Source organism: Halichoerus grypus, chromosome 14, assembly GCF_964656455.1.
Source record: "Halichoerus grypus chromosome 14, mHalGry1.hap1.1, whole genome shotgun sequence".
Lineage (NCBI taxonomy): Eukaryota > Metazoa > Chordata > Mammalia > Carnivora > Phocidae > Halichoerus > Halichoerus grypus.
In genome coordinates this window covers 2,825,950-2,842,325 of record NC_135725.1, presented here as the reverse complement: position 1 = coordinate 2,842,325, position 16,376 = coordinate 2,825,950, and the positions used below count along the sequence as shown (strand labels likewise).

The window sequence follows — 16,376 nt, the reverse complement described above, 5'->3', positions numbered from 1 at the left end:
GTAACAGCCTCCCCTCGGATCCGGGCCCCCAGGTCCCCCTTAGGGTCCCCTCCTGGCTCTCCAGGTGTGCAGAATAGCCGCCCAGAGCACCACAGAGACGCCGCCGGGTGGGCGCTGACCCCCCGCCCTGCTGGCCTGACCCCTGCTTCTGCCTTGCTTGCAAAGGCCGGTGTGCACTGGGCACCTGGGTCCTCCCGTGGCCACTCAGCGCTTCCTCCCCCGACTGCACGTGTGTGGAGCGGGGTCGGGTCTGCCTTGCACAGGGTGGCCAGCGTGGGCTCCGTGACACAGGTGGAGGGACCGAGAAACCGAGGCAGGGCTGACACCGTGCATGGCCAGGCCCAGCGGCCCTGGCCTGGCTGTCAGGGGACGGCTGTGCGCCCGCCCTCTCGCTGTGTGGACGCTAATGGCACTTCATCCCTCCAGAGGCTCACACTCCAACCACTGAAAAATTCAGAGGTCCAGCGGCGGCCGCTCCCGGGAGCAGGGAGGGCGTTTGACTGCTATTCTCTGGGAGACGGCCAGAGCCCGGCTAGTCATGGCCGCCGGTGAGCGTTTCCGACTTCGATCAGTAACGTGAGTGCCGGGAAGGCCGCGTCCACGGCGGCTGGGCTCTTTCCCGCCGTCCCTGCCGCGGGCCTCCCTTTCCGGAAGTGGGGACGGGGACACAGAGCGGCCGGGGCTGAGGCGTGGGCACTCAGGTGCGCGGGGTGCACCGGCGGGGGACGCCTCTCCTGGCCTTGGCTCTCTGTACGACCCCGACCTCCCTCCGGCCCCCACGGTCTTCCCCCTCTTTCTGCGTTAGAATGTGAATGCCGGATCCCCGCATGAGCCGGTTTTCACGTCAGCACCACCTGTTCTCAGGGGTCCTCGGGGAGCAGGTGCCACTCTGCCCGGGGACGTCCTTTAGGACAGGACAGGAGGGTCGCAGGTGGAGGCCGGTGCAGAGGTGCGTGGCCGAGGTGGCTATCCTCAGCGCCGAGGGCAAGCTCTTCCCCTCTGCTGTCTGTCCTGGGGGAAAGGTGTAGAAAGAACACTGCGTGACACCTGGCAGGGTGGTTTTTTATGGCTCTGCCACGGTGGCCCACTCTGAAAAGGCTCAGCAGATGCCCCCAGCCGTTCCTGGCGGGTTTTCATCGTGTCCTCACTAACAGTCGTAGTTACCAAAGTGCCAGGTCGTGGGGTAAAAAGCCCACGCACGCTTTGAGCTCAGCTGCGTCTCACAGCTCAGCACCTGAGGGGCGGAGTAAGTAGCCGGCCCCGGGCACACAGCTCGAGCCCCGGCAGCGGGGCCCTGACGCCCTGCCTCATGTGTGTCCCTCTTGGGGGGTAATGGACGGCCAGGCTCGGCGGGGCAGGGCACACGTGTGGAGGGGAACGAGGCGTAGACACTAGGAAGATGAAGCCACGCGCGGCCCCGTCCGCGGAGAGCCGGGAGGGCAGAAGTGTCCCCACGGACAGCGGGAATGTGCTCCTGGGGACCGGGCCGCCTTCCCCTTCTCCGCGGGGTGGCCTGAGCGACTGCGAGAATCTGGGGAAGCTGCTGATGTTCGGAAACAGCATGAGGTTTTGTAAGAAGAACACCAAAAAGTGCATTTTCTAATGCAAACGCAGTCAGGTGAGGCAAAATCCGAAGAAGGTATTTGGACACGTCCCTCAAGCCCCGGGCCCAGAGCTCAGCACCCCGTGCAGCTCGCACCCCTTCTCCACCTGTGACGGGCCACGGCCTGGTGCTCAGCGCTCGGAGATCAGGTGCACCTGGCCCCCGCGAGCTCACCTGGAAAGCAGGAAGTGCGGCCCTGCCGGCAATCGGGAGTCTGCGTGGGCGAGCGCCGGGTGCTTGGGGCGGGCCTCCCCCGGCCCTGCTGGGCGTCAGCGTCCCCGACGGCTCTTTCCGTGAGTAAGCGTACGTTTAAGTGCTGTTTTATCCTCTCCTCATTGCACTTAATCACATGTGTGTCCATCGAGCTTGTCAATAGCATGGGCCCGATGGTTTGCGTTGCCTGCCTAGCGGGCTGGGAGATTATTTAGCTAGCTTGGTCCTGACCGGTGCACATTTAGACCAGAAATCCTCACTGTTGAAGCAACGTGGAGATGCACATTCCTGAGCTGGCATCCTTTTGAACGGGTGGGATTGCCGAGGCCGAGGAAGCAAGCGAGCGGCGTGTTCGTCAGACTCCTCTGGAGAGCCAGGCCTGGCCCCGTCCCCGCTGGTGCTGGCGGCCAGGTGCCGCTCAAGCAGGTGGGGGCTTGGCGGCAGGCACCCCCCCAGAGGCAGAAAATCGCTTCCCGCTGAAGATGGAGGTGTCCGTGCAGGTGTGAGTGTGAGGGGCTGCCCAGCGCGGCTCTCCCCGGGCTTTGCAGGGTAGAAGAGAGGTGGTCCCTGGAACCTGGAGGGTCGGGCAAGCTCGGGCAGGTGTTTCAAGTTTCTCGTCTGTATGTTGGAAAAAATCCATCTGGTTCTGAAATTTTGTGAGGAGTGTCCTCCCTGTGGCTGAAGTGTTTCTAGAGCCTCCGTCACCTGGGACGCTTTGGGTGGGATTGCCGTCCGAGGCTGGGAGCCTGCCCCAGGCAGCCAGGCGTGCCCACCTCCCGCGGGGCCCCAGCCGACCACCGGTCGGTCAGAAGGAGCACGGGGCTTAAATGCAGGGTCTGTAGTTAGAGTTGTCATTCGAGTGTTCGTCCCTGCCCGAGACTGCTCGTCAGTGAACACACACCTGGGGACCACGTTCTGGGCACGGAACCGGTCGCTCTTCATTCGCCGTGGGGTCTTTGGCGTGGGTCAGTTATGTCATCTGCTTGTTAGGCTCTTAAGCTGGGAAGAAAAAACGAGGACTGCAGAGCCTGGGCTGACCTAACTAGCCGAGTGGGTTTATTTGGAAAGGCCGACGCCTGCCAGACTCCAGAGCAGGCCCTGGTGCTGCCACCCAGGTTCAGACCGTCCTTGGGAAGGTGCCCGCTGCACCCCTGACTAGAGCCCGGGTGAGGTGTTGGTGCAGAACCGGGTTAAGTGGGCCTGGGGAGGCCAGCCGTGCGTGCTGGCTCCATGAGGCCTCGGGGCGGGCTCTCCCACGTAGGGAGCGTTGGCTCTCCGGCGCTGAGGACTCATGAGGTGGTGTTGGGGGGAGGGGCAGACGCCAGGTGTCGGGCTCTGAATGCACCGCTGGCCGCTGGTGTGACTTCCGGAAGCGTCCAGACCTTGGTTTTCTTGTGTGTGAAGGAGGGATGATGAGGAGGAGGATGGTTTCTGGCCCATCGAGTTGTTGGAAGAGCCTCCGTAAGAGGCCCACACGCCCCTGGTGGCACGTGGAGACCTGACCAGCTCTTCTTCCTCCTCCCCTCCCCCAGAAGGCTGTCCTGGGAGGATGGGGACGCCGGGCCCCCCAGCTGCGTCTCTGGAGGGTGGCTGCCGGTGGGGGCAGCCCTGGGGGTGGGGGGAGCTGGGGAAGGTGAGGATGGGGGCTGCCTCCAGGCCAGTGGCAGGTGGTCCGTGCCTGGTGGGCAGATGGAGCGGATGTGGGCACGGCCGTGGGCTCTGCAGGCCTCTCCCCGCCCCTCCCCCAGCCAGCACATCGGCTTCCGGGCCCAGAGCTTCCGGTGCCTGGAGGGCCTGCGGAGGCCTTGAGGGACCCGGAGGTGGGTGGGGCGGGGCCGCGCCAGCCCCTAGGGAAGCTGCATCAGCCGCTGACAAGGTTGAAGCCTGGAGGAGCGGTCTGCTTTCCCCGGTAACCCCACGGCCGGCCGGCCGGAGCTGGATTCCCGCTCCTCTGGGTGGCACTTCCTCTCCAGGGGTGCCCCCCGCCCCGCGCCTGGAGGGAGGGCTGGCACGTGCACCGTCGGGGTCCCTGCCCAGGTGGCGGCCCAGCGCAGGGACCGTGCTGGGCAGGGCGGGGGGCTGTCTGTGTCTCCGCTGCTCCGTGTCCGCAGTGAAGGGGCCAGACTCGGGGTTCTCACAGGTGCCAGCTCACGTGTGCGCATCGTGGGGAGCCAGGCCCAGGACTGCCCCTCTCTGCTCTCCGTGGCCCCCTGGACGGCCCTGCCTGCACGTGGCCTGCGGTGGGCAGGTGCAGCCGGGCCCAGGTCCCTCGCTGTGCCTGGCCGCAGTGCCTGAGTCAGGCTGGCTGCAGGTGCGCTTTGCAGTGAGGGGGGGGCCGTTCCCGAATGGAAACCAGCCCCCCGGGCGCTCCCGACTGCACCGGGACGCAGCCCACCCCACGGGGCGCTGCCCCGGCCAGCCCGGCCCCGCACGTCCCCGGGGCGAGGACCCAGGACTGGGCAGAGGCTCCCCAGCAGAGCTCAGCCCAGGGCGGTGGCCGTCGGGGACCTGCCGAGACCTGAAGGGCACTGCTCGGGGCCACCACGTGTCCCTGGGGCGGGTGCCTCGCTCAGCCTGTTTCTGTGGCGGGACATAGCCACCGCGCTTGCACGGAGGCGGCCCAGGGCCCGGGAGTGGCCGGCATGTGGGCGGCCCTGAGCTCTGCCTGGCAGGAGCACGGCCAAGTGGCCAAGCTCTGGGACCAGTTCTGCAGGAAGTGAGACCTCGGGTGCCGTCATCTCCAGCAGACAGGGCCATGATGCACACACACCCTACTTCCCGAGCCCGTGGCACAATACAGTCCCATTTCCTCAGCCCTTGCCGGCAGAGAGGCAGGGAGGCCGCAGTCCTGTCCTCTGGCTGGTGACGCTCTGGACCCACGTTTGGGGTCCCGTCTGGTCTGTCCCCATGTCCCCATCACTGGATGAGGGGGCCCAGCTTACGCGAGGGGGCTGTAGGCAGCACCTGGAGGCCTTTCTCTGGCAGGATGCTTGCTTGGCACGGCCGTGGCCCTGCTGAGGCCGCCACGAGCAGTGGCAAGGCCCTAGTGGGGGCAGAGGGGCGGCCTAGCTTATCCTGGTGCAGGAATGTTCTAGAGGCTCTTCTAGATTTTTCAGTTGACTTTGGTTCCTGTGAATCGTGAGGAGACCCCTCTGCCTCTGTGCTGCGTGTCTCGTAACGCGCTCCCCGGCACTGGTCCCCGGGAGGGAAGGCGCCTCCTCCGGCCCGCTGGGGACCGTGAGGGCCGGCCAACCTCTCAGCCCGCGTCTTCCCACCTGGAAGATGACGTGGGACGGGGACAGAACCGCTGCCATGTTTCCGTGTCTCGCGCCTTCTGAAGCACCTGGGAGGTGGCGCCGGGCTCAGAAAGGGAACGCCCCGCCTGGTGTGCGAGTCCACACCGCGGGAAGGACGGATGCGCCAGGCTCCAGGGCAGGTGACGGGTTGGCAGGACCGGGGCCAGCAAGCCTGGCCTGTGGTAGGAGGGTAGACCCGTCTCCTGCGTGGAGGGTGCAGAGTGGACTCCTGGAATCTGGGGCCTGGGGTTCCCTTGACCTGGGGCCTTCAGCAGAGGTCACTCGCAGGCACCTTCTCACCGTCTGGAGGGTCGAGGGCATTTGATGTTTCCAGTCCAGTTGTCTCAACTGCCGTGAGGGTGGGGTTTGCTGGAGGCCGACCCCGCATCGTTTTACGTGGCCCTCGGCACTCACACAGCAGCTGGGCCTGGAAGCATCTGGAAGATGAGGACCACAAGGGAGGGTCGATTGGAGGGGTGAATCAGGTCCAGTATGGGGCTCCTCGTGTTCCCCTCAAAGGTCACGCTGCGGCGGTGCTGACATTGGGGCATGCCTCCGTGGGTAGTTTGGAAAGTAGAAATGATTGAGATTCTGGGCATAGACCATGTGCAGGGGCTGGACAGTGGGCATCTTGGCACCGTGGAGACCCTGGTGCTCCCCAGGTTAGGGGGAGGCTGGGACCGTTCCAGGCCTCCCATGGCACCTGCGCTATCGGCATCCTTCTCACCGCTGGGCGAGCGGCCCTCGCTTTGTCGCCTTCCCAGTGCTGTTGGGAGGCCATCCTCCTGCCCACGGTGGCCACGTGGTCCACGGTTGATGGCGCGTGGGGTGGTGGGGTTTGAACATGGATCAGAGGGTGCAAGGTCTCAACGTGACAGGCTTTGCTGCCAGGCGCTCAGTCAGCTGCTTCCAGGGCCTAAGTGGGCGTTTCTGGGGGTCCCCTTGAAGGGGTGCAGAAGCTGGTGAATCAGAGCAAACGCTGTGTGCACCAAATTGTGCACGGAGGTCGGCATGGTGGCCCCCACTAGACGTGGTGATGTTCCTTGTGTCCCGCCTGGGGGTCAGCCCCGGGGGCCCTCACGGTGCTTTCGCCAGCAGCATGCACCTTCTCTGATGGGTTTTGCAAGCAGAGAGCAAAGGCCACGTCCTGGAGGGAGGCCAGGTGCAAGGAGAGGGGCTCGTCCTGGCTCAGCCTTTGCAGACTTGAGCTGGATGGCAGCCCGCGGTCGAGCTGGCCTGGCTCTGTAACCCTGCTGTGTATTTTTAAGGAGACACTAAAGATAAAGGCAAAGAGAGTGGCATTTTGTGGTTTTTTTAGACTTAAAAAAGAAATCTCCGCCTGGACCTGGGCTTGTCAGGGCTCCAAGGCCCGTCCCTCCCGCGGTGGCTAAGAGGAGAGATGTCCTGGTCGTTCTGCAGCTGGGCTAGGTCCATGCAAGGGGCAGGAGTCGCGTCCCCGGGTGCAACTCCCGCTGCGGAGACTTTGTGGGCAGGACGCTGCCCCAGGTGGCCCAGAGCGCAGTCCTGAGCCAGCCCCGGATTAGGCACGGTTCTGGACAAGTCTGTGACACCTTCACACCCTGGCACATGGCAGAGAGAAGGAGCTCCCTGCTGTGGGGTTGGGGTGCCCCTTGTCTCTGCCCTGAGCTCCTGGAGGAGAAGCATCCATTCAGAGTGGAGCCAGACGCTTCCAGAGAGAGCGGTTTCCAACCCTGCCCGCTGAGCTGTGACCCGCTCCAGCCCCACGGTGATGGACAGTTCCGGAGCCCCGGGACCTGCTGGCCGGGCCTGTGGGGGATCGCAGGACGTAGGAGGGAGGGAGTCCCAGCTCTGCCGGAGGCTTGAGATTCGTAACTGCCTTTGTGAGTCTGACAGGGTTGCCTAAAACCCGTCTCATCAGGAACTGGGGCAGTGGGGCCCCACGGCTGTACCCCCGCGGATGGTGTGGCCGGGCCGTGGCCTGTAGTTGCTGAGTCTGTCGGTGCAAGCCGAGGGGTCCTTCGGGGGTCCGGCGCTGTCGTCAGACGTGCGCGTACCCCAGGAGTTGGACATGGGTAATGTGAGTGACCCCCTTTCTAGGGGCTGAGGGAGTGGCTGGGGGCTGGAGGGGCACTGACCTGTTCCCGTGCCCACGGCTGGGAAGTGGCATCCGAGGGCCCGGAACCCTTCACTGGAGTAGCAGCTCTACCGTGCCCCCTGTTAGGGGAGGACAGTGACCGCCTGAATTAGGCGTCTCATTGGCTTGAAAGAAGTATGAGCAGTGTGGTGGACATCGACTGTTTTACTGCAGAGAACGTGTGCCTTTGCACACAGAGCGCAGGGAACGGAAGACCTGGAGTGAAGGACGTCCTGGGGATTGTGTGCGACTGTCCCCGTAGAGGGAAGCAGGCCTGTGCGGGCGGTGAGTGTGCGCTCTGAGCGTGTGTGCCCACCCCCACCCCCGTACGAAGGGACAGAACCTTAGGAGCGCTGCAGCGTGACCCGTGTGGCATCTGCACTTGCGCAGGTGGGCTCTGGATACAGGAGCTTCCGGGTCGAGTTTTGCTGGTGGTTAAAATCAGTCTTTGAAAATAAATTTGGGGGGCGCCCGGCTGGCTCAGTCAGTAGAGCGTGTGACTCTTGATCTCAGGGTCGTGAGTTCAAGCCCTGTGTTGAGTGTGGAGCCTACTTTAAAAAAATGAATTTTAAGTGAGAAATTGGCAAAGAGCTGAATGTCCAACGTTATCCTATTGGATTATGGAATATTGAACAGCCATCTAAGGATGCTTGGGGAGCGCTGGATGCCCACGGGAGGCCGCCATACAGGAGACCCCAGGGAAGGAGGCACAGTTCACTCGGAGGTCCTGCCCTCCCCTCCGGCCAGCCCACAGGGGACACCCCCGCTTCTTCCTCGGACTTCCCGGTCTCTTGTGGGGCTGCAAGCCTGCTCCCCCCGCCCTGGGGCGCTGAGCTGGGATTCACCTGCACTCACGGCCACTGGACCTCTTTGCTCTGTGTCAGAGTCCCTTAGAAGGAGGTCCCGCAAAATGTGCAGTCAGTCAGAAATCACCGAAAGTCTGTCTGCTGTTCTTGGAAACTTGTGTTTTGATGGAATCCCTTTGGTAAGCTTCAAGCAGGGAACCATATGTGAACAGCGTACAATGTAGCGATTCGACGGTCTGTGTCAGTGTCCCCACCTGTCACCGTGCGGCGTGGTTACGGTTACTGATGATGTTCCCTGTGCCATACTTTCTATCCCTGAGACTAACTTCTGTTCTAACTGGGAGTTTATACCTCTTAACCCCCTCCACCCACCTCACCCATCCCCCCCCCCGGTGACCCCAGTTTGTTCTCTGTATTTAAGAGTCTGGTTTTCTGTTTATTTGTTTTGTTTTTTTAGATACCAGTGTAAGTGAAATATGGTGTTTATCTTTCTCTGATTCAGCATAATACTAAATATGTGAGTGACCTCCTGTCTAGGGGCTGAGGGAGTGGCTGGGGGCTGGAGGGGCAGGTCCTTCCATGTTGTTGCAAATGGCAAGATGTCATTCTTTTTGATGGTTTAGTAATATTCCATAGTGCGTGTGCATGTGCGTGCGCACACCACACCTTCTTTATCCACTCATCCATGGAAGGACGCTTGGGCTGCTTCCGTATCTTTGCTGTTGTCAATAATGCTGCAGCGAGCATATGCATGCATGTGTCTTTTCAAATTAGTGTTTTTGTTTTCAGTGGGTAGATACCCAGCAGTGGAATTACTGGATCATGGGGTAGTTCTGTTCATTTTTTGAGGAACCTGTATCCTGTTTTCCATGTGACCATACCCATTCACAGTCCCACCAAGAGTGCACGAGGGAGCCCTTTGCCACGTTATTCTTTTTACCAGCTGCGTAGTATTCCATCCCCCAGATGTGACGCGATTTATGTACAAATCAGCGTATGTATGTACAGCACACGTGTGTGTACTGTTTCCAGAGTTCTTCTACCGAATAGCCTCCTACTCGGGCACCTCACATACGTGGGGTGTATCCACCTGAATTACCGGTGGAGAACTGCTGGGTCAGGACTTCTGGGCCCGCGCTGCCCCGCGGCCCCCAGAGAGGTCGCCCAATGCATGTGGACATGGCCCCCGGCCCCCTCATCACTGCGCTTTATAGGCATCCGGCCTCATGGCTGCCCTTCTCAGAGGTAGGGAGTAGCCTCTTGCTTTGGTGTGCAAACCCGCGGTGAGGGTCAGAGTCAGGGGCTTTTGGGAGGTGAAGTCACATTTGCAGAACATGGACAAGATGCGTGCAGGGCCTGCCTCGCCTTCGCTCTGTGCTGTGGTCAGAGTGGTCACTGGGCAGCTACCACCGGGCGTGGGCGTGGGGCTCCCACCGCACCTGCCCCTGGGAGTGGGCGAGGGGTGGACAAGGCCACGTCTCTCGTGAGGGAGAGAGAAACACTTCTCTCTCTCCTGATTAATTTCTCTTTCATTTCGCAAAAGGAGTGTTGAATTCTTCTTATGCGCATTCTGGGAAGTGACGCCCGGTGAAGGGAGACGCAGGGTTCAGGCGGTACGGTGAGTGGCTGTGTGGGGACTGTCTCCTGCACTCTTCGGGACAGCGATACCTATTACAGTGCATGGGTTTTTCTGTCAAGAAATCAGAAAGAACTGGCATGGTAGAAGGGTGTAGACAGCTGGGGCCCGGGACCTGGCCGTTGGCTGGGCCGGAAGTGCCTGGTTTTTACTCAGGAACCGTGGGGCTAGGAGCTGTTCGGCGGAGGGCAGAGGTGAGGTGGCCTCGCCAGGTGCGTGTGTGTGGGGCGGGGGGTTCACATGCCGACAGCCTGCCCTTGGTGCTCAGCGCCATGAAATTCGGGTGAACACGAGACGCACCTGCTTGTATTTATTGAAGTGACAAAGGCTTATTGAATTTCCAGAAGAGAGAAGTCTTTCAGTTTAAACTTTCTTGGCATTCAGGTTGTTTATGTAAACCTCTTGCTTCTGCGTGAATCGCTTACGTTTCCCGTGAGTGTTTTGGGGAGCGTGCATGTGGCCACTGTGTGCACAGGAGAAGCCCGCGGTCGGTCCCGTTTGCCTGTCGTATGTCCGTCGGCCGTGGCCACGCGTCCCCCCGTGTTCAAACAGCAGATGTGGGCTCCGGGTGCGGGAGGGTACGGCCTTGTCGGGGGACGCTTCCCTGCATGCTCACGCGTGAAGATACTTCTGCTTAGAAGTTGGCCGTCGGCAGGAGCTGACCCAGAATCAGAGGGACCCAGAATCGGCCTTTGCGAGCCCGACAGTGAGATGTAAGGAATCCTAACCACTTCCACCAGTACCCGGGGGTCTCATTTGCTCAGGATTCACGGGAAGTGTCTCAGGCCGCGAGGTGACCCTGGGAGTCGTGCGTCGTGGGAGTGGGAGTGGGGTGCCAGCCCTGTTTGTGGTGTGGGCGTGACTGGTCCCACTCCGGGGGCGCCGTGTGGGAGAGACGGGGCGTCGGCCCTGCTTCCAGCGAGCACCTCCTACTTCTCAGCTGTCTTCCAGAAAATGGCAAGAATTGTACCAGCTCTTAAAGCAAAAGAAAACAAAAATATTCCAACCACCAAAAAATGCTAGCATTTGATTCTGAGGTTTAAAAACTGTGCTGGATCATTCGCAACCATGAAGGGTCCAGCACCGATGTCCTCCACACCTTCACGTACCCTGCACAGGGCCCCCTGGGGCTGCCATTCCGATCCTGTCCATTTGTCATCCTCCTGGACTCGGGTGTCCCATTTTGAGGGCTGCCCCCTGACTGTTGGATTTCGGTGAGGATGAGTTCTCACAGATACGGATCTGAAGCTAATAGCTTGATTCTCTTTCGGCAAATGGCTAACCAGGACCGTGGGGAGTATTTGATTGGCTTACTTCGCAGGGAAGTGGCTGTGGTCAATGTTTGGGGACCCGCCAGGTTATACTTCCTTTATGGGCGTGTTTGCACACTCACTCCTCCCTCCCGTTTGCACAAGGGCATGAAAGCCACACCCATCCTGGGGTCCGGAGGTCTTAAAAAAAAAAAAAGAAAAATTGCAAGAGTTTCTTTTCAATGCCTCTCCAGGAGTGATGCTGAGGGTACGTGGACGGAGGACTTACGTGTTGAAATAGTCTCCTTTCCTGTTAGTTTCAGAGCCAAGATTTCTGAAGACTCCGTCCTGGAAACGACTGAGGGGAGGTTCTGGAGGTGCAGGATACAGGTAAAGACGCGTGGTTTCTGCCCCTGTGTCCCAGCTTAGCGAAGCCGACTCTTGTAGAAGCCTCAGTGGGATCCCACAGACGGTTGGTCCCAGCTCCCCGTGCGCTCCGGGGGCCAAAGGTGGGGTCCGGCTGTTGCTGTGTGGGGCGTCTGTCCGTGCCGGGCGCCGGGAGCCCCGCGCACAGCCTGCCTCTCCTCACCCCACCCCTGCCCTGCCTGCCCTTTGTTTCTATTTCGGTTCTCTCTGGGGCGCTGGCCCCTGGAGGCCCTGCAAAGCTCCAGTTTCCTCTCTGGGGGTGCAGGGGGTTGTCAGCGGGGTCCGACGTGCAGGGAGGGGTCTCCATGTCACCCAGGCCCTGGTTTGGGGCCGTTTTGTGATTAATCTTCGTTTCGACCACGTATCTCCAGTTTAAAAGGAAAGAGAAATGCCAGCTTAACGTAAAAGCAGAAGGAAAGCCTCACCCCGCTTCTTCCTCGTAGTTACTCCTGTCCCGTGGCCGGCCTCCAGCAGCCCCCCCACCCCGTGTCTGCCGTGCGGCACCGTCACCGGGACCTGCCTGGCCGGCTTGCTGGGGCGGCTTTAGTGAGCACAGCTCCCCCTCCAGGGTCCTTAGCCCTGTCCGTGTTTACGCGTGGGCACCCACGTGTGTGCTTTCGATTCCCTGCGCCGTTGGGCCAGGTGCCACCCAGTGAGGATGCTGGCCACAGCAGGAACTCCAAGCCCTGGCACTTAGGTTACGAGCATTTTTCCCCCAGGTCATTTATCTTTGATTTTGTTTGTTGATCTCCTTATGTTAAAAAATCGTTGGGGATCTTGGGGAATTGGAAGGGAGGACCAGGCCCGGGCTGTGGCCCGAGGTCTCGGAGGTAACGTCCCCAGGGACGGGCCCGCCTCCTGCCTGCCTCGTGCTAACAGGCACGCAGCCTAGTTCTAGTTAAGCAGACGAGGCCTTCTTTACGTACATGCAGACGGGACAAAGACGTGTCACGGACGCCCAGTGACCCCAGGAGAGGGGCCGGCGCACGACCGCTTGGGGACGCACTGCTCTGCGCTGGGCGTGCACGTGGACTGGTTCAGTGGGGGGAGGGTAGCTTTTGCACAGAGCGGGATGAACGTCTGACTCACTGTGTACAAAACAAACATGGACAGTGAGTTCCTTGGCTCTTCTCCTCCCTGCCTAGAGGTAACCACTGTTAACAATTGGATGTGTGTCCGTAGACCTGTATCCATGTGTGTCCACACGTGTTTACATCCATGTCCGGGGGGGGACCTCCTCCCTGGACACCGTGTGGGCCACCCCACCTGCTGCCGTGCGTCTGCCTTCGGTGCGTGGTCGGGGTGCACTGTGCTCACGGGCCGATCTTGGGGGCTGCCCGGTCTCCGCGTGTCCGTGACCCGGCCCCTGACAGAGGCCCCTCCCCCTCTTGCGCCTGTGTCCTCGCTGGACCGCAGGGCCGCCCGAGTCCCTGGGAGGTAGGAGTGTGCTCCGCGGTAAACTGAGGTCGCCCTCAGGAGCCCCTGCCCGCCCGCCCCTCCCCTGCACCGGCTGGCAGCGCTCTAGATTTCTCTCTGCCTCGTGGCAGGTAAGCGGCTGCAGTATTTTAGCTCACGTTTCTCTGTTAGCAGACTTCAGCGCCCTGGGAGCTAGTTTTGAAGGTGGACAGTTTTATAGGGTACGGGAAGTTAAGGATGCGGGTAAGTTCTAGTTAGAGCGGAGCTGTTCCACTGTCTTCTACCCGAGTGTGTGTCTCACGCCTCTAACTGGGGACTGAGCACCCGCGTCCGTGGCGCTTCAAATGACCCCCAGGTGTCAGTGGAGTCCTCTGGCTTGGAAGCCTCCTGGGTGACATCTGCTGCTGAGCTCCCCGTGGCACCTGCAGCCCGGCTGACACAGGGCAGGCCAGCCATGTCCCAGGACAGCCCTGCTGTCCCCCAGGAGCCAGCATCCAGCTGGACAGTCCGGTGGCCGCCCTGGAGGGAGCCAAGAGGAGAAGCCAGGGCGGCACCAAGCGGGCGCCAGGGACACGGGCAGGTGCACATGCCCCCCAGAAGGAGACAGTGTTGTTTATGGCCGCGGGCAAAGGGTCTGGTGAGGTCACACAGGCAGTATGACTCCTCCCTCCACGGGCCTCTCCGCCGGGGCAGCCACGGCCGGGCCCTCCCCACTGCCCCCGCAGGAGCCCCCTGCCCGTTCCTGCCCCCGCCGGTCGTCTGACTGTCTGACCGGCATCACCCCGCCGTTGTCCGCCTGCCTCCTGCCTCCCGTCGGCACACACGGCCCGGGTTCAGGGGAGGGAATGAGGGTGAGGCGTGTCGGGACCGCCCTGTGGCCTGGTTGTCTGCGAGGTGGTGGAGGGCGAGCAGGCGTCCTGGCCGCTGTCCCGCGCTCCTGCCGTCCCACCTCCAGGGTTGTGCACACGCATGCGGTGGAGCTGGGCCATCGCTCCAGGGCGTTGTTCCGCGTTCTGGGGAAACTGAAGTGCAAACAGTAAACTGTTTATTGTGCACGTGACAGGTGACACAGAGCTCCTGAAACCTGTCCCGAGTCCTGAGGGGACGGGGCTGTTTTTGCACGGTGGTAACATCAGCCCACAGCCAGCAGTGGGGGAAGGGAGCCCGGGGGCGGAAGCTAGCCTGGGGACAGGCGAGGGGGCTGGGGGTCAGCCTGGGGACAAGCAAGGGGGGCTGTGGGGTGGGAGGTCAGTCCGGGGCAAGGGCCGGCAAGGGGTTGTGGGCCCGCCTGGGGACAGGGTTGGGCGTGGGGGGCGGTCAGCCTGGGGGCAGGCGAGGGGGCGGAGATGGCCGGGGGTCAGCCTGGGGGCAGGCGAGAAGGAGGGGAAGCTGTGGGCAGGTGCACGCCCCCTGCTGTGGGGACCGCAGGCTCTGAGGGGGCGTGGGGCTTCACCCACCCTGTCTGGCAGACCAGGCTCCCCAGGCAGCATCCACAGCTGTCGGGACGCCCTTTGGCAGATTCCCGGGGTGCCGGCAAGTGGACTCGGAACGTTGGTTTCGCGTCCTGCTGCCCAGGGGAGCCCTGAGGCCTTCGGTGTGGCGTGAACAGTGTCCCCTCTGGACCCCCCCCCGTGGCCACGGACACTTGGTCCCAGGAGGGGAAGCCAATCCCAGACAGCCCGCCGGGTCCACGGAATCTGGCTGACGGGTCCCCAGTGGCAGTCCCTGGTCACATGTCGGAACAGATCAGGCTTGTTAGGGTGCACACACCACACACGTGTGTGCATGTGCATACACACACAGGTGTGCACAAGGGTGGGTATGGGCATCCGTGAGTGCACACGCATGTGTACACGTACACAGATGCACACACATGCAGATGTACACGAATGCGTGTGTACATGTGTGCATGGGTGTGCGGTTCACATGCACACAGAGCCATCCATGCGTGCACACACATGTCCACATTGCCCATGGTGCACAGACACGTGGGCAGTTCCGTGAACTGGCCCTTACCCTTGCTGGTTGCTGGGAACGTGGTTTTCGGACGTGGTTCAGGACCACTCAGATGGAAAGCTGGAGGGTGACAGGCCCTGCCAGCCTGAGTGAGGGGCTTGGGGCCCCCGCTCACTTCCACTCTGCTGACGTTGAGAGCGGGACCGTGCCCTCCTCGTGAACTCACACGAGGACTCGTCAGTACTGGGGGTGACACTGTGGAACCCTGTCTCCCTCTTGGGCTCCTGGTTCCGTGTGACACTTTCCCACTGGGGACACAATGCACACCCCCGTCACCCGGCTCCCAGCGAGATGCCTCTGCTGCTCAGAAACGCCGGGAAAGCCAATACAATGGGCACGTCATCCACATTTCCATTTTAACGTTCCCACCGTGGTCCTTAATGCCGCATGCCCCCCGTAATCCCGGAGCCAGGACTCCTACAGGAGCACGTGGGGGCCGCGGGTCCGAGCGCATGGGGTGTGTGCGCTGCCTCCAGTGCTTGAACTCTACACGACAGCCCGTGCTCGTTGAAAAAGAAAAACACACCCGGCCCTTCCCGTATCCTGAAGCAGAACGTGCAGCCGCACCGCCCCGCCCCAGGAAGGACATCTGCGGAGCCTGGGCCCGTTCCCCTTCAGCCGTTTGTGCAGATTTTTAGAGACCATTCAGGAGGGAGAGACAGGGTCTGGCCGAGGCTCTCGGGAAGCCCGTGTGTGCTACTGCACAAGGAGCTCACTCGCCCTCCGGCGCGTCGGCGGGGTGGCCTGGGGTGGCCGGGAGCAAGTGGCCGCCCGGCTCCTGAGTGGCGGTGTCTGAGTGGGTGCAAGGGGAAGGGCCGTTGAGAACATTCCCTCTTCTCACGCGGACCGGTTCAAGCAGCACATGGGCACTAGCCCGCGTGGGCAGCTCTCTGGAAGGTGTGCACGCTGCCACCCAGCGTCGGCGCAAACTCACTTGGTGCATTTGTCAGGGGGCAGGGCAACCTCTGCTGGAGCTCTGACCCGATCCAATCTGTCCATTCTAAGGTTCACGCCGGGTATTTTGTTCGTGGAACTTCCTGCCCGTCAGGCCTCCCCTTGGCTCTCCCCAGCTCCGGCCTTGGTCTCCTAACTGGACCGTTTGCCTTTCCCCAGTCCTGCCCACTGCAGACAGGGCCAGGGCCACAGGCAAGTCCAAGGCCTGCCACTCAGTGAAAAGGATGAGGCAGGAAGGGATGGAAGGGAGTGGCCCTGAGGCCAGTGTCACTGTGGGGAAGGCGCAGCCACCAGGGCCAACCGAGAATGTTCTGGAGGAGGGGCAGCTTGTGCCCGGGCTGGGGGTGGGACATGGTATTGCTGTGGAAGATGAGGATGGGTTCTTTGCCTCTCCTCCCCATCCCCACAAGGGCAGAGTCCCTGCACCCTCTGGGCCTGTCCCCACGTCACACAGGGCCTCCTACTCCCGGCTGTTCTTCCTTCTTGGGAAGACATGTGTGAAGTAGCTCCCTTATTTTCCTGGAGCAGATCCTTCAGTAGCTTTCTGAGAAAGGATGTCAGGTAGGTAAGAGGAACCCTTGTGTTTGAACCCTCCCATGTTGATACTTGGGCTCGGTTCAGGATTCTGGGTGAGACGCCATCCT

The 16,376-nt window shown here is 61.6% G+C and overlaps 1 protein-coding gene across 5 annotated transcripts in view; it reads left to right on the top strand.

The window, feature by feature from the left end:
• Nucleotides 1–16,376, top strand: part of SEMA4D (semaphorin 4D) — a 54,349-nt gene that overhangs the window by 14,792 nt on the left and 23,181 nt on the right. Inside the window, exons 1-3 of one of the 5 annotated variants that reach the window (XM_036075054.2) lie at nucleotides 8,535–8,551; nucleotides 9,578–9,652; nucleotides 11,238–11,310. The exons of 2 other annotated variants lie outside the window; for them this stretch is intronic. In XM_036075054.2, the coding sequence (XP_035930947.2) occupies nucleotides 8,550–8,551; nucleotides 9,578–9,652; nucleotides 11,238–11,310 (150 nt within the window). In that variant the 5' untranslated portion in view covers nucleotides 8,535–8,549. Of the gene's footprint in view, nucleotides 1–8,534; nucleotides 8,552–9,577; nucleotides 9,653–9,708; nucleotides 10,384–10,984; nucleotides 11,311–16,376 lie in introns of those variants that run through there. 2 more of the 5 variants (XM_036075053.2, XM_036075052.2) reach the window with 2 other exon arrangements.